At 33.9% G+C, this 22,630-nt stretch overlaps 1 protein-coding gene across 16 annotated transcripts in view; it reads right to left on the minus strand.

Moving 5' to 3' along the window:
• EPS8 (EGFR pathway substrate 8, signaling adaptor) overlaps nt 1-22,630 on the minus strand; it is a 172,650-nt gene that overhangs the window by 46,214 nt on the left and 103,806 nt on the right. For 10 of the 16 annotated variants that reach the window (XM_081059461.1, XM_081059472.1, XM_081059474.1 and 7 more), the window contains 7 exons: nt 18,747-18,826; nt 16,724-16,800; nt 9,238-9,305; nt 7,373-7,534; nt 5,436-5,585; nt 2,761-2,843; nt 2,073-2,209 (listed from right to left, as the gene is read on the minus strand). In XM_081059461.1, the coding sequence (XP_080915587.1) occupies nt 2,073-2,209; nt 2,761-2,843; nt 5,436-5,585; nt 7,373-7,534; nt 9,238-9,305; nt 16,724-16,800; nt 18,747-18,805 (736 nt within the window). In that variant the 5' untranslated portion in view covers nt 18,806-18,826. Of the gene's footprint in view, nt 1-2,072; nt 2,210-2,760; nt 2,844-5,435; nt 5,586-7,372; nt 7,535-9,237; nt 9,306-10,991; nt 11,043-16,723; nt 16,801-18,746; nt 18,827-22,630 lie in introns of all 16 variants that reach the window. The other 6 variants (XM_081059469.1, XM_081059468.1, XM_081059460.1 and 3 more) reach the window with 2 other exon arrangements.

The raw sequence follows: 22,630 nt of genomic DNA on the forward strand, positions 1-22,630 counted from the left end.
ATTACGTGCTTTAAGATAATTAGAATTTATGTGTATAAAATATTGCCAGTTAGTTGCTGTTTTACATGAGGTTAGTTGTTATCTTGGCTATAGTATATACTACAGGAAGCAGCAAGTTGCAATTGAAATATAGCTACCGTGTTTTCTTGAAAATAAGACCTAGCCGGACCATCAGCTCTAATGCATCTTTTGGAGCAAAAATTAATTTTTGCTCTAAAAGACACATTTTAATATAAGACTGGGACTTATATTTTTGCTCCAAAAGACGCATTAGAGCTCGTGGTCCGGTTAGGTCTTATTTTTGGGGAAACACGGAATTAGGAACTCCAGATAGATGAGGTGAGGAGGAGACGTGGCATTTCTCGGACTTTTTCCAAGGTCTGTGACACAAGTAGGAACCCCACTTCCAATGTCACTATTCTACAGAGATAACTTTTGGAAATCAGGGGTAGAGCTACTTCAAGGATTCAAAGGAGTTGCTCAGCCTAAGTCAACAGACTTCAGAGGGACCAGAAAGATACTTCTTTTGGGAATCTTTCCAACTGAAAACTGGCTTGGATCCAGACAGAACCTCACATGGTGAGTACTGTGTTCTGTTTGGCCTAGTAGTAAATTAGTTTTGAAAACTTTACCTTATACAGATGTGATTGCATGGAGTAATTCAGACAAAAATCTAACGAGAGCCCAGAAATCCCTGGGGGTAAATTTTCTCTTTGTTGTAAATTGTATTAGGTTTTACAGATGTTTTTACAACTTTATTTGGAGTGTTTGTAAACTTAAAAGGTATTATCGTTCATCAACTTCAAGGAAGACCACTTTGACCTCTCTCAAAATAAAACCCACATCTCCTCCACAAAAACGATGGCAACAACAAAAATACTGTAAGTACACAAAAAGTATTTTGAGGGTAGTGAGTCAAAAGTTGGGTTGAGGCAAGGCCAGGATCTACCTGTGTGACCTTGGACAGCTTTCTCTCTGTGCTTCAACTTCATTTGTAAAATGGAAATAATAACTCATGTGTTGCTGTGAATCTGAAAGCAAATAATGTCTATAACAGTACCTAGTACAGTGGTTGTTCTCATTTTTAGCAAATTGAGATCATTTTATTTTACGAATTGCTTTCCATTTTATTTAAATTTCTCATACCCTTAAAGTTATTTTCAGAGGTTTACATGTAAGCCCAGCTACCAAACAAATGAAAAGAACCCAAATTTTGACTCACCATACTCAAAATACAGTCACTCATTTTGGCAATCAAGTTCTATTGTTTAACTATACTGCTAGATATCCTCTATGAATAATGTTTTATTAGATAAAAGATAAATGGTTTAAGAAGTCTCACTGAACTAGGAGGCAAAAAAGTAAGGCTTTAGTTCTCATCAAATTCAAACTTTCTGGATCACAATTTACTCACCCTTAAAATGAAGACATTGGACCAAGCGTATTTTAAGGCATTTTTCAGTAATAAAAATTTCAGATTTGGTAAACATTCTGACATATAAAAAGTTACACAAGGTTCTATATTTATGATTATTTGTTTTTTACAAAAATAATGTCAAATTAAAATGACAGCACATATAAAGGGCCCATGTGATAAGGTTAGCCAGACGGACAATGTCTTTCACCCCTTTTCCACGGTCCTGTGACTATCCTGACATCTTTTCCACGTAACCAACTAATTTATCCAAAAGAAAACAGTGGTAAGACAATAATAATGGAAACAATTTGAAGTATAATCTTAAAAACAAACAAACAAACCTGATAGTCTCTTGTTTGTAACTGTTAGTCTCAATCGAGACTATCTTTTAAATTCTTAGTCGAGGCAAACTCCCCATCTTTGTATCTAAAAAAAAAGACTCTAATCCTAACATCATATTTATTAAATGATCAGTCTGAGCTCTTATACACAATAATCTTACAGTGTTCAAGGCTTAAGTTTCCTTCTTCTAAGATTTGTTTTTAAAACTGACCTCAAGTTTAAGGTCAGAAAACTAGCATCAGAATTTGAAAGCAAGAATTATGTACAACCCAAAGTAAATGTTCATTAAGCATCAATTCGTAGAAATACTCACAGTCCCCTTGGTCAGCTGCCCACGCAGACCAGGCGGCCACTCGACTTCTAACATCCACCTGGGTAACAGTCCCAGGGGGCACAGGGGCAGGAGCTCTTGGTGGAGGCGGTATACCAGGGTCTGCTTTGGAAATCATCCTAAAATTGATGAAAAAAATTGAATTTTCACCATCTCTATTTCCATAACATCAATTCTCTCAGTTTATGACATTAGTTCTCCAACCTCAAAAGGAACTCTGTCAAGGGTTATAACAATAAGGATTTCCTAACTATTCCATATTATGTATATTTAAAAATGTATATAAAAACACAAAAATTTAAATTCAGCTGAAAATTAGGTTTAACTTTTTTTCTGGGTGTCCTGTGATTTGGAAGGCTATGAACCAAGTATATACAGTCCTACTACCTATTTGTATTCCCTTAGGCTACATTCCCTTAAAATGCCACTCATTTTTCATGACTCTCTATTACAATAAAAGTGGGAGAAGTCATATCAGAGAAAGACGAGAAACATGGAGACAGACGGTGCACAGACATACTGGCAAACCTATGAGAGCAAATGAGTTGAGATTACAGATTGTAATCTATAAACTATACCTTCATCGAAAGTAATTTTTCTGTATCTTTAGAGAAAAAAAGACTTCAGAGCAAATCAATTCTACCCCTAAATTTCTTTTCCTCTTTTTTACCTCAGGGCATCAGGCCGCCTCTTCTGTTTCCCTCCTTTGCTGTCGCTGATTGCACTTTCAATATCTTCACTAATTAGGTTTGCCTGCAATGAAAGACAAGTTACCTCAGAGATCATAGATTTTTCTTGTCTTGATATGTAGGTTAAAACAGAAAAAGAGATTATGTTCCCTGTCTAAAATGAATGTCTAGATGCAGAAGAAAAGCAGGTGTTTTTTTTTTTTAACATGCTTTCAAAACATACTCTTACTTGTTTTTTTAATGACAAGATTTAAAAACTGAAGGAATTTTAAAATATTATTTAATCCAAATTCTTTTTAGTTTAAAAACAGTTATCCTTGCGTAATGACAGAAAAAGGACTTGCATATGCTAGAAGTATAATACACGCTGGAAACATAACTGGGTAAATATCTCTCCGCAAGAATGAAGGAGTTAGAAGCGCGTGTATGTAGAGTGGGGTTTCTTCTGCTTCTCCTCCTTAGGATCCACTGGGTATCCATTCACCCACTGAAACAAATCACTCAGTTCCAGCAGAGCTGCCCTTGAGTTTAGGACAAATCCACTATAATCATGGGATGAACCCTAATACTAAGTTGTACCATTTTTGATAGCCACTTTCTTTTGTTTTTCAGGTAAAAATTAATGTTCTCCAAACAATTAACTTTTCCAACAAGAACAATTTGATCCCGTATTCTTGGGAATCAATGTGAGATTACCAGCAGAGAAGTTTATTTTCTTTGGTTGTGAAGTTTATTTATAGGCAGTGGGTATTACTATATATTGGATTCTTGCTGGGACGTATTTATTTTCTATGTTGCTCCTGCTTATTCTATGTTTTTCTCAAATGTGTGTGCGCGTGTGTGTGTGTGTGTATACACTTTTACCATAAGCACAGGTAATCATAAAATTTTAGAGCTGAAAGGGCACGAATATTATCTAATATGTTCTCCTTGTTTTTTAATTAAGAGAACCCAGAAATACTTATGTGATGGCATGGTCAAGGTCACACTGCTAGAGAAATAAGAGTGCCAACGCATCCCAGTTCAATGTTACTTCCATAAGAACATCCTAGTTTCAGGAAGACGCTACAAACATCACATTCAAGGCTTTCTGCCATGTGGGAGATTAACACTGAAGACGCCTAGAAACCCTGAGCTTCCCATAGGGGACTATCATATTTCTAAAAAAAATTTCACTACAAATGTGGGCAAGAACATTGGATAAAGTCCCATAAAGAAACTAAAATTCAAAAGTGATGCTGCAGTATGACCCATATAAAAGAACCCACCTCATATTTCATTGCATTTATATTTTCAATGGGGCTGGGGGCAAAACAAGTCTTATATGTGGACTATAGCACCAGTGAGTAAATGCATGTAACTACAGAGCAGCACTTGAGCTGCTAATTAGGACAAAACAGTATTCAGCAAGTCGGTTTGGGATCCATCAACATCACCATTCTCTATCAAGTACAGCAAGCCTTTTACTCCCAAAATTGAAATCCAGAAACTTTACTCAGCACAATAACTCTTAGTTCCCAGGGGGTACTTTCAGAACAAGAAGGCAAACACCAGATTTAAAATGTCTTTTAGATCAGTCCTCTGTTTTTAAAATGTTTGAATTAACTTTCACTATATTTTCAGAGTAAAATATTCACTTCTAATATTTACTCATTTAACAAATCTAACCTTGCAAAATTCTTACTATACTTTATTACTGTCAAAAGGCACTATATAAAAACCAGATGAACATTCCACATACAAATTACCTAAATGCAACAGTATTTTTCAAGTAAGATTTTTAGAAAGTCATCTATGACATAAATTGAAATAAGAAAATTATAAAATATACTATTTATGGTCAATCTTAATTTATCTATTATATTTTAATGTCAAAGAAATATAAAAAACATCAAATGATACTTTATGCTAATCTCACAGCATTTCTTCACAAGATAAAAATTACCTGAATATTTTACAATATACATAGTGATACACTATTGCTTGGGTAAAGTATCAATCAACTCAACCCAAAATGATTTCCCTTTTTGAGAAATCAACTCATGAAATAAAGATATTCAAGGTTGAAAGTAACTTCTAATGTCTAATAAAGCATCACAAATTATAATCACTTGACAATTATAGTGTACTTTGAAATATAAATCTTAAGGATATAATGTGTATTACTGGTAGCTACGTTCAACTATTTTAGCATTATCACTTGGGGATTACAAATCTGGCGCAATTATTTAATTCACATAATTAAATGGTAAACTGTAAATCAGTATCATGGAAATTATCTAAGTGCTACATTGCAATAATCCATGGATGATATACGATTGGTGTAGAATAATATGGCATGATTATTTATCCCCCATGAAGCATGATTTCTGAAGAATCAATTTTTAATTATAAATCCAAGTCACTCAATGAAGAATTTAGTATATTATCTAGACTATTTTTTTAAATAGAACATATCTGATTTTTTTTGTACCACGTTATCTCCTCTTTATTTAATTGGCCTAGGAATCCTACGGAAGATGCTAAGGGATTTGTTTCCTTACAAAATTCTAAGAAACTAAAAATCTTGTACCTACCAGCCATATGATTGCAGTAAATAATTCAGAAGCAGCCAGAACATCTGTATAAAGGAAAAGGAAGTTCACCATTCTTTTACCTTAATCTCATCACACTGGAAAAGATGAAGATCTGGCTTGTTCTGAGTTGGCTCTTTGCACACCAGGGCAAGAACTGAATCATAGTTACAGGAATGCATCACAGCTTGGCAGTGCTGGATTGTGTTTAAAGGAAAGTTCTCCAGTTCGTTCTATAAAGTAAAATATAACTTGTCTTACCTTTTATTGTATATATAAACCCTATTCCACAAAGAGCTCTAGGCCATGTACAAATTATTTTTAAGGTGCATAAATCATATAGACAATGAATATTAGTAAACACTTGTAGATATGGAGGATAAGCAGGTGCAAGGCAGCAACAGAGAAACAAGACTGGGCTAGATAATGGGTGAGAGAAAGAGCAACAAAAACAGAAACACTCGTATTTAGCAGAGGAATGTAGTTATACTCTTAATAAACAGAATATTGAATTTAGCGTTACTAATTTCCTCAGATTATGAGGTAGAAATGATAGTTTTAACGGCAAAAAGAGTAAACTTGAGGGTTCGGTCCAAAATTATTCACCATTTCATGTCATATACTTTTCCTTCTAGCTAAGTCATGTCAGATTTTTGTTTTTTTACTTGAACACTGTATAGTCATACATACATACATACAAATGTTAGGCTAAGAATAATATATAATTTGTACACTTTTTATTGCAGTGAATCTTGCAAATGCAAAAATTCAGTATATAGATAGAATCTAGCCAAAAAATGTAAAACAAGGTTAAAAGGATCTCACTAAGAAATACATTCTTCAAAATGATTAAGTCATTGGTGGTATAAAAGTGAACACTCTCATCTATAAAGAGTCATGCAAATAAAATACCGACAGATTAAATAACTAAAGTACTTCTTAAAACAAATGAACTATCTCCTCACAATTAGAACTCTGTATTTAATGAGATATTTAGGGTGCTTATCTTTACACTAATGGTTTTACACAAATAGTAAGTGGTGTCATGATGTATTTGATTGGAAAAATCATGATTTTTTTTTAAGTAAATAAAATACAATATCCCTGAAAACTGGAACATAAAACGCAACTTTTATTATGGACAACACATATACATATACATCACACGATAAATTTATGCTACATCATAATTCCCTGGGATCCAGCAAAAGTGGAACAAGAAACACACGTTACATTAAAAGAGAATGGATTATGTTGGTGCAAAAGTAATTGAGGTGTAAAGGTTAAAGATAATTGCAAAAACCGCAATTATTTTTGCACCAACTTAATAATTCCAAGCTATACTAAATAGATAATAAATTTTCTTTCTTTTCTAAAGTAAATTAAATAACATCTCTTCTCTATAATTACTCAAAACCAGGAGGATCAGAGAAGCACTCATTTACTCTCTATAGTACAAAATGGATAAGACGAAAGAAAGGGAAAATTTTATCCCAATTCCTATCAGAATATAACATAGTTACTTTCTTTATCTTAGGAGCTCAAATGCTTATTAAATGCTGAGGCTCAGAAAAGCTTTCTTTTAAGAACTCCAACATCTTATCTACCAGTCATGTGAAAAAAAATGTGACTCCTGTGGAGCTTGTAAAAAGTTAATACAGACACAATCCTTTCATCCTAGTTCACTCATTTACTGGCATATAGTTCAGCCTAGCATGTAATTAATGTATGTCATAAAGTATAATGCCCCACTGGGGCCTTATTTTAGCACTATGTACTTTTTCCTCACTTCTTCCATCTTATCATTTGTAATTTAAAAATATTGCATCCTTCCATCTCTAGTTTAACAAACTGATTTTGCATACATAATGTATATACAGTATATTTTTTCAAAATCCTTGACAAAAATATTTTATTTGATCAAACTTTCACTGATTTTCAAACAATCTGACCTAATTGTAAACATAAATATTTGTGAAACTTTCTTAAAAATGGAATAGTATTAATTTTACAAACTTGCCTTTGATTCTAAATCAATCAGGCTCACGGCTCTGTCATCCACCTGAAGAATCATATCTTGAGTCCATACTTTGCCCTTGGCATCAAGCAATTTCAGCTTCCTTATGCCATCGTCAATAGTTATCATAGCATCTTTCCGATCCAGAACAAAGGTAGTCAGGTGCTTGTGATTGGCAAAAAGAAACAAATACTTGTAACATACACAGTGTCTTAGTACACATTTTCCAAAAGAGAGCAAAGCTAACCTAACTGAAGTCAGCTAGCAAAGAGGTGAGGAATAGAGTACTCTAGAACTTCATGGTTATTATCTTACCGAGATAATAAAGTCAAGCAGGTTTTGCTGAATAGAAGAAATGATACCTTGAATCATAAAATAGCTAAATCTGTTAATGCTGAGCCATGTTAAACCACATAAACGTCATAAAAACAAATTCTGAAAAGCTTAAATAACAGTCTCTTAAAATCATCCCGCCCTCCCCCACTTTATTCCATTGTGATTATTTGAATGCTGAACAATAGCAGGCAATCTACATGGCAGCTTGAAAACCATACACAGATAAGTGAAAGTAGCAACAGCAATCCTAGTGTGTAACAACTGTCAAACTTTTCATTTTGCTAAAACTACTTAATTAAGCAAGCTTGAGATAGCTAGGAAACTGAAAATAAGAGCAATTTAAAAATTACTTCCCCTCTCGCACACTGTCGTGCGATTGTAAATTAGTAAAGACACTATTTAAAACAGTATGGAGGTTTCTCAAATAATTAAGAATTGAACTACCATATGGTCCAGCTGTTCCACTTCTGAGTATTTATCTGAAGATCTGAAAACACTAATTTTAAAAGATACATGCACCCCTATGTTCATTGCAGCATTATTTTAATAGCCAAGATATGGAAATAACCGGTGTCCACCAATGCATGAATGAATAAAGAGTGTGTGTGTGTATATATATATATATATATATATATATATATATATATACACTCAAATACTACTCAGCCATAAAAAAATATGAAATGTTGTCATTTGTGACAACATGGATGGTCTTTGAGGGTATTATGGTAAGTGACATAAGTCAGTTGGAAAAGGACAAAAACAGTATTATTTCACTAACCTGTGAAATATAAAGCAAAAAAGAAACTAACAAAACAAAAGAAAAACCCTCATAGATACAGATAATAGACGTGGTTACCAGAGGGTAAGGGGGGTGGGGGACAGGGCAAAATGAATTAAAGGGGTCAAATGTAAGGTGATAAATGGTAACTAGACTTTTGGAAGTGAGTATGATGTAATATACACAGATGTCGAATTATAATGTTGTATACTTGAAACTTATATAATGTTATTAACCAATATTATCTCAAAAAAAGAAAAAAAAACACTTCCCTACTTGAATATTTTCTATTATAATCGAAGGACACGTAGATTCCACTTAAGAGCAAATATCTTAAAAGATAACAATAGATGATAAAATAAAAAAGAAACCCATGTTTAAATATAACAAATAATGACTTTAGATAAAACTAAAAATAAAACAAAACAACTCACTGAAACTGTCAAAGCCTTAACCCCAAGAAAATTCTCTAATACAAACTAGAAGTCTTTGTCCTGTTTTTAACAGAAATAAGGTTGACAATGATAAATGAGTGATTATAATTTTAATTTATTCTCTATGAAAATAGATCCCAGACTAACAAGATACTTTTATATTTAACATCTTAGCTTTACAAAAATCTGTAAGAAAAAGGTCAACCTAATTTAGAATGCATTGTAGGAATGAAATAAAACATAATTCTGATTTTACTACCAATTTTTATGTCCCTCAAAGTTCATTCTAAATTTTAGCAAACATCAAAGCATCTTACTTCAACACGGTATTGGGATATATCTGATACACTGCTGATACTGTCACGTGCATAATTCTTCCTTTGTTCTGAAACAGAAGTTTAAAAAGCCATTATTTATCCACTAATAGGCTGAAATTCATGTTTCAGTGTCTTGTGACCATCTCTACAACTAGTCTATCTCACATTTAAATACAGTAGTTGACAAGTCAGCATTGTGTTGTGTTTCTGAAAACACTCTTTTTTCACTTTAATTGAAAAAGCCACCAGAAAGCTTAAAAGAAATGCAAGAACAATTTGACCCAATATAAGTTTTCACAATCTGAAAGGTTAACAAGATTATTATTAATGTTGTAAGATAAAAAGGTATTTTATCTAAAGGCTTTATTAATCAGGGACCTATTGTTCGGGAAAAAGATAAAAAAAAACTGGCTTGTAAATTTCATCTTTTAGTATATTGTGAACAAAATAGAATTATACATACTGTCATAGATACTGTATGATATGAGTTAGACTACATCATTAAAAGAATAGGTACTGCAAGAAACATCTCCTTTTACAACATCCAAACTATGGAGAGTGTTAGAGGAGATTCAAAACATCTTTCAATCATATTGAATTATGAGTTTTCTTTTCCATTAAACTTTAACCATTTTCACACAGCTACAAAACACACAAATGTGATACTCAGAATTGTAGATGTAAGCTGTTAGAAAAAATAAGACAGTTAGGTAGAAAGTTACTCGACCAAACTATTTTAAAGCAAAAATGAACCTTTAATTTTCTTTTATAACATGCTGCAAAAACAAAATAAAATATAAAATATGTAGAGGCAATATTTTGCATTTGTTACTACTTTCTAATCAAGCAAGTTGCTTATTTGGAAATTCACAGTTGCCCTATTTCTTCTAAAGCAGAATGCTATGATGAAAAAAACTCTAAGTGGGAACCAGAAGATTTTTTATTCTAGCTTTAGCTCTGTCTCTAAATAGGAGACTAAATTTGGGCAAGATACTTAACTCTGGGCCTCAGCACTCTTATTGTTTCAAGAAATTTCACTCTTATTGTGAAATTAAACAAGATCAAATCGCAAGATCTCTTTCTCAGTCTCTCTCTCAGTCTCTCCCTCTGTGTGTGTGTGTGTGTCCCTCTCCTCTCTTATTGTGAAATTAAACAAGATCAAATCGCAAGATCTCTCTCAGTCTCTCTCTCAGTCTCTCCCTCTGTGTGTGTGTGTGTGTGTCCCTCTCCTCTCTTATTGTGAAATTAAACAAGATCAAATCGCAAGATCTCTTTCTCAGTCTCTCTCTCAGTCTCTCCCTCTGTGTGTGTCACACACACACACACACACACACACACACACTCACACACACATTCCTTAGATTTCCTAATAACCATTTTTTTCCAAACATAAACATGCTTCTTTCAGTTAATGTAGAAACCTGTAGATCCTCCTACAACAGCAAAAGTTGGAAGTTATACTGAACATAAAAGCAAAGTAAGTACAAATTTATAAAGCACATATACAGACTCAGAATGGTAACATGTAGAATTTTTTAAGAACTTTGATAATTTTTATTTCATAATGCATATAAAAGTAATTATCTTTTCATTTATATTTACCTTAAAACTTAGATGAAAATATCCACATGCCTTATACTACATCACTCTGATATTATTCCAATATATTCTATTTTTGCTTTTGCAGCATTAAAATTACTTAATAAACACACACACACACACTCACACCCACTACAAAATTCAGTATCTGCTACCTTTCTTTTTCTGTTTGGATGATGACCTGAAGAAGTATGATCCATCTGGTCCTACCAAGATAATTTGATCAAAAAGAAAGATCTGGTTTCACCTTAAATTTTCTGTGACAATATGACAAAACATAAACCTTCACTCACATGACTATATTCTACATATTTAAAAAAGTGAACAAGTATGATTTTTCTGATTATTAGTTAAGGATTAATCAACGTGAGATATTAACAAATGGATAATGTTGTTGGGGAAACCACTGTAATGTTTGAAATACAATATGTAACTCAGTGACATAGCTCACAAAAAATACTTTTAGAAATAATCACTATTTCAGCATCACTGGTTTGTCATCTTCTAGGACAACCCTCTGTGGCAGACTCACAACATGAGGATAGTTCTGTGTCCTTTAATCTGACCTGGGGACAGCAAAAGAAACTGCAATGGTTGCTGTTGTACCCAGTTATGACATGGCAGCCCTAGGATGTTCAAATGCTCGACTGTCTTTCAGACAAGTCATAGGCAAACAGAGCTGAAAGTCAAAATACCGTCTGTTTTGTAATGAAATATTCTCATTATAAAGTAGTAAGAATGAGTTCTCCCAAATTTCTTAACATAGTTTTGCAATCCCAGAGAAACAAACTTTACAGAAATAGAAAACACTATTTGATAGTATTTGTAAATAGTATGATGGTAACTGAATACTATGACTGCCTAGAAGATATGGTGTCATTTCTAATATTCCAAATTAAGAATTCATTTTTAGGAATTCACAAGCTGCTTTCTCTCTAATGTTACCCAATAAATAAGATGTACGTGTTATGAGAAATTACCTTTTAAAGATCCTAAAGATGTAGAAAGGCCATAAAGTGGATTTATAAATAAATGAGTAGTTCCAGTGATTTAAGTCAATAAATAAATGAAGGTTAATATTAACATTTTAATAGGAAATTTTGAAAGAAGGCTTCTAAACAGCAATTATAGTATATTTCCTTTTTATGAGAATCATATGTACTCTCAAGTACAGTTGTTAAATAGTAATTACGTTCCTAAGGTGAAATATCTCACCCAAAGCCTTAAAACAGTGTGAAAAACCTAAGTAATGTCTCGATAATACTCAGTATAAAGCTTCTTTAACAATGATTCTCAAGCCCGGCTGCACATTAGAATAAACTAAAACATACTGCCAAGGTCCCACCCTCTAGCGATCCTAATGTAATTGGTCTAGGGTGCAATCTGGGCACTGCGGTTTGTAAAAGCTCCCAGGAACTCTTACGTGTAACCGGGGTTGAAAACAACTGCTTCAGAATCTGCAGATGACAACTCATCTATTAATACTATATCTTATGTCTTTAAATTTAAAGTATTCTCTATAAATTTACTGTGTAAATCATAGTCAATTAGTGCATTAAATAATAACTGGATAGGGCCAACCCGGTGGCTCAGGCAGTTGGAGCTCTGTGCTCCTAGCACCGAAGGCTGCTGGTTCGATTCCCACATGGGCTAGTAGCAGATGGCTCAGTTGGTTGGAGCACGGGCTCTCAACCACAAGATTGCTGGTTCGATTCCTGGACTCCCGCAAGGAATGGTGGGCTCTGCCGCCTGCAACTAAGATTGAACACGGCACCTTGAGCTGAGCTGAGCTGCCGCTGAGCTCCCAGATGGCTCAGTTGGTTGGAGCACGTCCTCTCAACCACAAGATTACCGGTTGGACTCCCACAAGGGATGGTGGGCTGCACCCCCTGCAACTAACGACAACTGGACCTGGAGCTGAGCTGCGCCCTCCACAACTAAGACTGAAAGGACAACAACTTGACTTGGAAAAAGTCCTGGAAGTACACACTGTTCCCCAATAATGTCCTGTTCTCCTTCCCCAAATAAAAAAAAAATAAATAAAAGGTCTTTTTAAAAAACAAAACAAAACAAAAATAACTGGATAAATTTCTCAGTAGAATTTTGAGTTTCTAGTATTATAAACCTTTCAACCCCCAATACGTGTAAGAGCAAGTCTCAGTCTCTGTCCCTCTCTCCCTCTCTCTCTCTCTCTCTCTCTCTCTCTCTCTCTCTCTCTCTCTCTCTCTCTCTCTCTCTCTATATATATATATATATATATATATATATATATATATAAAAATCTCCTCACCCCTGCTAATCAATTTGAACTAGGAACAAACTTTACTTGATTGTAGTACCACTGGTTGTGTTTTACTATTTTTCCTAATAGCTTTATCCAATGGACCAGAATATATAAACCCAGAATATATAAACAGACAAATTAGGTGAATTCAGTAACCAAAGATGCCAATTCTTTACATATCACTTAAACATTATTGAGTTGATAATGCTGCTACAACTGATATTCAACTTCCATATCAGGAACATTAAATTGAGTTTTCAATGGACTCTGGGTGATTATGATACATCAATGTAGGTTCATCAGTTGTAACAAATGTACAACTCTGGTGGGGGCTGTTGACAGTGAAGGAAGTTGTGTATAATAAGCAGGGGGATATATGGGAAATCTACACACCTTCCCCTCAATTTTTCTGTGAATCTAAAACTGTTCTAAAAAATGGTCTTAAAAAAAAGTTTAATTTAACTTTTCAATTAGTACAATTATAACTGATAATATGCAGGACTCAGTATTTAAACTTAATTCCCTTTTGCCTGTATTTCCGTTTATGCATACTACAGCAAAATTTGAAACAGCTAATACTGAGAAAATTTTGATTTTTCTCTTTCTCTGAAACAGCAAAGTGCTGCTTAGAATGTAAGGATTTGGTAATTTAAAAAAATGTAACATAAAAGCAGCTGCGGAGTATTTCTCTCTAAATAAGACAAAGGGCAACAGCTCATATTACTTTACACTTAAAAACTTTCAACCAGTAAAGGAGAATTCCTTTCCCACTATCTTAGTGGATCACTTCAATAAAGGAGAGGTGCTTAATGGCAATCAGTAAGGAATACTGAGTAATAATTACGTTTTGTCATCCAGGAATAATGTTATCTAGGCAACTCTAATCATAGCTTGACAAATCAGTATCTGAACCAAGATACTGTTGCTAAAAACAAATAAGGTCATTTTTACAAAATTACATTATTTAAGAATTAATTTTATTTGCCTATTTAACAAATTGTTAAAAATAGCTTATCCCATAAGGAGAAAAGAAGCTTTAAAATTTTCAGATAAATTGGGAAAATTGCCAAGCAATCCTTTTGAGTTGCATGCTCTGGCACATTCTATGAAGCTGAATTTTCACTCTACCAATTGCCCAGCTTCTTGATAATATATAATTCCGGGCCATTTACTTCTTAAGAATTTCCCCCAAACTTTTGTTTACAAAATATGTTCAAATGTTTTCTTCATATACAATGAGTAAAATGCATATTGTGAATAATGAGGATAGAGAAAAGAGAAATGGGTTTTTAACTCTCAAAAGTCACTTAAATCTGTAAGAGATTGCTTGGGCTTCAATTATGACAATAAAACAGGCTCTCTCTAAACCAAGAACAGGAGATAAGAACAGAAAGAGACAGAAAGATAGGTATAAAAAGAAAAATATCTGGGGTTGATACCTGTTAAGAAAAGTGGTATACTCAGGAGTATTGCTATGAGAAAGGTGAGTCAAATACTGTAAAAATACAGTAAAGTTTATAAGCAAGTCAATTATACAGAAATTGACTGCAATTTATAGGTTACTTATACTCAGTTCTTACTAATACCTCCCTGAGAAGAATAAAGAAAAGCAGGGGAAAAAAACACAAATATATTTTCTTACTTGCTAATATCACAAAAAAGTTCATACTTAAAGCTAAATCATTCTTGAGATAGATTCTGTCAGTCATACTTATCCATTATTACTTGGTCTCCCAACAACACAAATCTCAAAATTACTATAAATGTTGGTAATGGCAACGAAGTACCATTGATTGGTAATTCTGTGATACTTGAGTTTTTGGTGATTATGATTTAAATAGCTGATTATTTATGGTAAATGGTCATATTTCAAATTCAGCACTATCTAATTTAAAGAGAAGTTACTTTTCTAGAAAATTCATTCATTCAGAACACAGCCAAGAATCCATACTTAAATAAGTCCTCTGAATGGCAGATAGACATTCCACAATGTTTATACATCAAAATTTGCACATTTTAATGGAAAGGCTCTTACTATACAGACTCTCAATTTCCCCCACTCAGAATCTATTTACTGACAAGATTTTCTATCTAGCTGGCCCGTGCTCATCAGAAGCAATGCTAGAAGCAGGCATGTTGACAGCAGGGAAAAGTGACAGGCTTGCAACACAGCTGCATGGAAAAAGCAGCCCCAAATACTCAAACGTGAAAAGATCCTGCATTTGGTGTAAAGGTGAGGAGAATGGCCTTTGAGCACATCACAGTCTGTCCACAAGTTAGTGACCACCTGTGACCTGTGAGTCACTGACAAGAGATTACAGGCTGCACACGCTGATGGGAAGGAATGGGTAACACATCTTACAAGTATTTCTCTTAAAAACAATTTCAAGTTTTAGCATCTAAAGACTTTGACAAACAGCCTAGCCAGAAAAAAATGTAAAATTTTAAATTCCCAGATAACAATAGCCAAGTGATATGTTAGTCATAAGTGGAGAAGAAAGAAATTAATATTTATTTTCCTAAGCGAGTGTTATGTTGTCAGGGACTTTAGTGATGCAGAGCCTCTCACGCACTAGCTTCTAAAGTATAATAATGAAGAAATGACAAAACAGGGAAACTGAAAACTGTAGCATATTTTAACTGTTTTTCCTTGAATAAATTAAATTAATACACGTTCAAAAGAAGCAAATTTATTGTCATCATCACGTTATTCAATATACAATTATAGGTTTATAAAAAATTTGTGGGCTATAAGCTTAAAAATATCTGATGAAGATTACCTCTTGATCCTATCAAAGTATCACTGTGATTAGATGTATCACATCATTTGTATGTAACATCAAAATATTAACTATGATTGAGCGGAGGACCCAGGATTAAAAGTGACTCTCCTATACCCAGGCCCCTCTACCATGATAAGTACATTACTTCAATTTTCTCATAAATTTATCACTATATTATCAATTTCTCTTTTATAGATGAGGAAACCAGGGCCAATAGGTTAAATAGTTTGCTCAAAACGGCAGCCCTTTGGTAAAGTGTCATAACTCAGCCGTAGACTGCTTGGCCTCCAAAACCAACACTGCCTCTCTGAACATGTTCCTGATATTACAGTATCAGATCTGACAAGAGTTCTTCATGAAAAAGACAAGCTGCATGAAACTCTTGATACAGTACCTGGCCTGTGGTCAGTGTGTAAAACACAGTGGCTGTTACTGTGAACTCAGGTTCCAATACACACGGTCCTCACACCCCAAAGAAGTTAATATACCACCCCTAAAGACAATTCATTCTTGAAAGACTTATCCCACAAGTGTAATGATTGTAAAAGAAGAAATTTTAAAGAAAATGTATACATTGTGACAAAATAAACTACATTACAAATCTCTCCTTCACAAACTTTTTCTAGTTACAAAAAGAAAACAAAAACTATGCAGAGGTTAAACATTCTGAATGTTTACCAAATAATTCTTATCTATAACTATTTCATTCCAAAGAATATAAAACAAGGCATGGGTTCAAACTATGACTCTGAAAATGTAATATGTAAAACAAAAACGAGGTTAGACATAAAATTTTACTCCCATTAATAAATAAACATACCATAAAGGGCCTTCGCACTTGTTTTTGAACTGTGTTCTCTGTCCATCTGGGAAAAGGTAGGTGATGATCCGTAGCCACTGTAATAAAAAATGGTCATTGTGTTGAGTTAAAGTCCAAAGTAAGCAATAAAAATTCAAAACTGCAAATAGAAATTCCAAAGCACCACACTCACCATGTTCTTTATTTAAACAGACATATTGAATTTATACTAACTAGATTTGTTACAATGAACCAAATCCTTTTCTGGTGACCAGTCAGGAAACACACTATAAACCACACTACCTGAACGAGGACCTGGGTTGGCACAAACCACAGCTTCCTCTCAAATGCTAAGTCAGAGCCATAGACAAGAAGATTCACCAAAGTTGAAAGTATCATAGAAGAGTTTAAGTTTGCCATATAGAATTGAGTTCAAAGCAGTGTTTCTGCTATAAAAAGTTCTCAATGATTCAAGCTATAATGGAATATAGCTTGAATTTTCACAAATACTTAAAATGCAGTTAACCAAAATAACACTTTATCATTAAATTTGATCAGCTTTACCTTATATCTAGTGTCCAGTTACTAATATAGTATGTGGATTAAACATATTATTTGAATTTAAAAATTTTTTTCATCTATTTAGTAAACATTTATTAAGCCTGAAAACCTGGAAGAATAAGTAGTAGAGCGTTGGGGGAACAGGGTACTGTTAATAGAACAAGTGAAATAGTTATAACAGAATGTGATACTATTATATTAGAGTGTAGGTACAACTAATAGCTATAATATGGAGGATCAAAGAATGGCTAAATTTTTATCAGATTGTCCAAGGATTTACAGCCAAGCTGACATTTACGTAGAATGCAAAGGAAAGGAAAGCTCTTCAAACAAGTGGAGAATTAAGGGAGGAAAGGACATGTGGAACGGCTCAAGAACTACCATGGTGTCTGAGGGAAAATACATCTAATGTAATGTTCCTAGCACAGATAAATGGCTTGGGAAAAAGAGAAGGCAAATGGAGGGCTCAAGAATTATATTTTTATTCTCTAGGTACAATAAATGTTTATACAACAAAGTGACATGATCCAAAAAAATTTTAAAGAGGATAATCCAGAAACTAATGGCAAGGAAACCAGATAGAAAAGTGCCATAGAAATTTAGGTAGGAGACAAAGTCCATAAATAGGGCCATAAACAGCAAGTATAGAAGAAAGAGATAGAAACAAAGAGTTCTTTAATAGAAGGTATTGTTATAAATTCATGATTAAATGGACACTTGCTGTAAGAAAACGGAAAAAAATCGAGGATGTGGCCAAACTTTCTGACTTGAATAATAGATGGACAAGGTAAAGATGGCACCTGACATACTCCCCTTATGGGAGTCTTTTACTGACTAACACTGAAGAGATTAGCAATAATCTTTGTAAAAAGACAAGGGGAAAGAATTACTCTTTACAATGTGAATAACTGGTTCTGAAAAATGATGAGTGAACTATATACTACAATGGCCAGTATAACAACAACAACAAAAAATACAACAATATTAACCACAATATGTAAGGCAATGGCCACTGAACTCAGGGTGGTGATTTCCAGTTATACCTGGAGCCATAGGGACTGTTTTGTGAGCCTGATCTTTTTTGTTTGTTTGTTTGTTTACATAATGGCAAATATATTGATAGACTGAACTAGATGACACTTCACTCTCTCAAATGTCAATATTTTATGAACAACATTAACAGAATGGTCCAGGGAAACTGAAAGCTCAGAAGTAGAGTATATACTCAACTATGTAATAACTTAAAATAACGAACAAAACATATTCTATTAAATCACTGGAGTTGATATTACTTAACCATATTTTTCTTACCAGACATAGTAAACTTTTCATGACAACATGTTAGTGTTACAAAGAAATTAAATGTTAATGAGGAATGAATTACATAAAGAAATAAAAACAATATTTTCATTAAAAGTAGAAAACAAAACCACCAAATCAAATTCAAAAAAAGAACAAATTAAATATAAACCTTCCAACTTACTTCATTTGAGATGGATATATTCCAAAACCACTGGGATGATTAGAAATATGACCATTCATCGTGTCTTTTACTCATATATTCTAAAAAATGAAAGGTACAAAGATTGAAGACAATACAAGGGTCAAGAAGACACCTCAAAGTTACTCATTCAGTAAATATGTGTCACTGCCAGGATAATACTAGAAATAAAGATAAAGGTCTCCACCCTCAAAGAGCTCAGGCACAAAAAGTACAGATGGACATATAAAGATCCAATTGACATTGAACATTTAAATACTAAAATTGTTGCCCAACTTAGGAGAGTAAAAAAAAAATCTAAAACATCGTTCTGAATCTTCCAAGTATACAGGCATAATTCTATATTCAGCCAAACTCAGAATCAATCAACAGTTTTATAAAATGCTACTTTGTTTATTGTTTTATTATAAATGTATTATAGATTAACTCAATTTAAAAACTTGAGAAATATAGAAAAGTGTAAAATACATAAAAGTACAAAGGGGAAAAATATCACCATCACCCTGAGTCCTATTATTTAAAGATAACCATTTAACAGTCCTATCAGTTTCCTTCCAGGCTTTTTTCCTTCGTCTGGTTTTCTTTTCTCCTTTCCTCCCTACTTTCCTCCCTTTCTCTTTCTCCACCTCCCTCCATCCCTTTCTCCAAAGAATATTGAACAACACCCTATACATACACACTTGGGTACATCTTTTTTTTCAAGATATGCTCATTTACACATTACTTTTACTTTTCACCAGAAAACTATTTTTAAAATACCAGATATTTAACTTCAGAAATAATTTTTTAATGTTTCACAAATTGAACAAATTTCCTTCAAACAAGAATAATAAATAAAATTTCCTTATTGCCAAATCCAATAAAATTTCCTTATTGCCTTTTCTTTCTTTTTTCTCCTAGATAGCACTGTCACACCTGATTTATTTTGATCCACTCCTTGGTGTTCCCTGGGTTCTGTGGCACTAAACTATTTTGGATATTGTCTTATTTTTCTGACTTTCATATATATCATATTACTGTGTCTTCTCAATAACTTAGAAGTATGTGGCATAAATCCCAAATTTATTATAGGACAAAGGCAAAGGGCATAGAAGTGTTAACAACTACTGTGTGACTATTACCTGTCAGGTACTATGGTAGGTACTGGGACTAGCAAGGTGTAGTGCCAGCTTTGGGCCACTAGTGGGGCAAACAGACACTCAGTGAATAAATACAGAATTAAAAATTGTTGCTACCTTTAAAAGGAAAAATTCCTTTTCATAAGGAATTTTAATAAAATTCCTTCTAATAAAAATTTCCTTGTTATATGGAGGCCATACAATAAGGGAACTTAATTCAGATTGGGAGGGTATAGAAAGTCTGCATAAAGAAATTATATTAATACCTAGCTACTTCAAATTAATTCTTTCTCATTCTTTGGATCTTAATTCAATCAGCAAGTCCTCAGAGAAACTTTTACTGACCTCCCTGATTAGACGAAAACTCACTATCAGACACTCTCAACATTCTCAGCAACTTTCCAAAGTACTTACCGCAGTTATAATTTTTCACAATTCCTGACTCTTCACCGACTCTAAGCTGCATAAGGGCACAGACTTGTTTGATAATTGCTCATTCTCAAGCAGTAAGAATGGCACCAGGTATACAATAGGTGTTCATTAAGTATTTATTAAAAAAAGAAATAGGGAAGGAAAATGCATATCCCACTTTTCAAAGAGTTTACTGTATTCTTAAGGAGACAAATTAACCCAAAGGAAACACATAGTAAGTCAGTCTCAATGTACGTGGCTCTTTCTGAAACCCACTAGACGTTCACAAGAGGGAAAAGCCATGCCAACTGTCATAATTTCTGCAAGGGCTGGAACTTGACCTACATCTTAAAAAATGGTTAGAATTTATAAACACTCAATTTAATTCAAGCTTTCCCTCTAGTTTTGCCCATATTTATTTGAGGCTTAGAAGCAAATTTCTAAATTACAGAACAAAGAAACACTGAACTTTACCCTAGTGTGGGGACAGAGCCCCAGAAAGCAGTTTCCAGGCTCTCGGCCTCATGTGGAGAGGTGCTGGCCGGATAGTAGATGGCCATCAGCTGTGGCTGGTTGGCCATCATCTGTAGCCATTGAGCCCTTGGCCACTGATATAACTGCCCCGGCTACGGAGGGGAGCTGAGGAGAGTGAAGGAAGAGACTGAAGGAGAGTGAAGGAGAGTGGAGGAGAGTTTGTCAGTTGGCAGCAAAGCGGACAGCAGGTCGCACGTCATGTAAACCCAGCCTCCAGTGAGACCATAGTGGTATGACTTCCCTATCTATGGCTCTGTGGGTGTTCCTTTCTGGCCTCACCATATCTTGTGTTCTTATGTGGGGAGTGGGAGCTGAGACCCCGCCGGACGCCCCACACGACAAATGGCGCAGCGAGCAGGGTCCCCTGCGTGACACCTAGATAAGTACACATTTGTAAAATTATATTAATTTACATTGAATTGATATATCCTTTGCTTATTGTTGTTTGTTTTCCTTTTTCAATTTATACGTCTATGTAGCAGTATACAGGTAACCACTGTAAACAGGTGAAAGTCTTAGGGAAAAAAATGAAATTCTTATTTGTAGTGCTTACTGCTTTCCATGGTATTAATATTCCCACCATGGCCCATTTCCAGCTATCAGAAGTTTAATAGCAGCTTACAAAGTTCCTAAATATTTCACAGTTGGATCTCATAAGCCTCTGCAATCCAGATAGAGCACATCACTATTACATTTGAGAAGTTTGGCCAGGACAGAGAACTGGAAAAAACATGAATCTAGAGCTAATGGTTAAGACACAGGTATTCACAATTAGAAGTCTGCAACTCTATTTCTGGCACAAACTAGCCTGTGAAAGTCAATTAAACCTGTCTCAATTTTCTCATCAGTAAAATACAGATAATTCTTGGTCTTCCTGGCGTACAGGGCTAGTGGAAGATCAAATTAGATAGGCGTGCAAGATTCTTCCACAGTGAAGGAGGGGGAGCAAGGGGGCAGGGGGAGGGAAGAACTCTTTCAAAACAAGCTGGTTCGTGTAGAATTAAAACGCCACGGTTTGTACTGATTTTAATCTGGTTTGCCTTTTAAAATCACAGCGGCCAGTTTTAATGAAAAGTGATAGCCACAGAGTCCTATCTTTTTCATGTTTAATTCTTCATGACAGTCAAATAAATGCATGGTTTGTGTTTTTTAAAACAGTGATCTGTCAGAATAAAAGAACATTAGAAAAGGGAATAAAAAATGTTGGTTTGCTTAACTGAATTTAAATATAGATACTTTTGACATCTGGCAATGATAGTTTCACTTGTCACAGATGCTTATGTAGCAATATAGAGGTTTTCAAATATTTAAATAAAGCAATTACAGTGCACACCTTACAAAAGAAACAATTACTTATGTTTGTTTTCCTTTAGGCTTCTAAGACACATCCAATTTATACCTACATAGACCATATATACAATCTAGAAGAATCATCAACTCGTACTTAAAAATAAGGTGTTTTTATTTTTATATTGTTAAACCAAACAACTTTAAAACTAAGACAAAGTTTTTCTTCATCATGTTAAGTTTAAGGACTCACAAATTCAGTTAACTCTACTAAATTACCTACTGAAATCTGCTAAAACTGTACACTAAAATTCTCATAATAGCATCCAAAAGATTTGAAATAGAGCAAAACTTTCCTTATGAAAACACTTTATAAGTCATAGTTCTCTTAATTTCTACAGTAATATTACTGTAATAATAATAATATAATTTGGCAATTACAAATAAAAAAATAAAAACTATTAAGATCTAAGTTAAGCACACCAAAAATGTTAAACACAGTATTTTCTCAAGGGT

The sequence above is a fragment of the Rhinolophus hipposideros genome (assembly GCF_964194185.1).
Source record: "Rhinolophus hipposideros genome assembly, chromosome: 9".
In the NCBI taxonomy this organism is placed as follows: Eukaryota; Metazoa; Chordata; class Mammalia; order Chiroptera; family Rhinolophidae; genus Rhinolophus; species Rhinolophus hipposideros.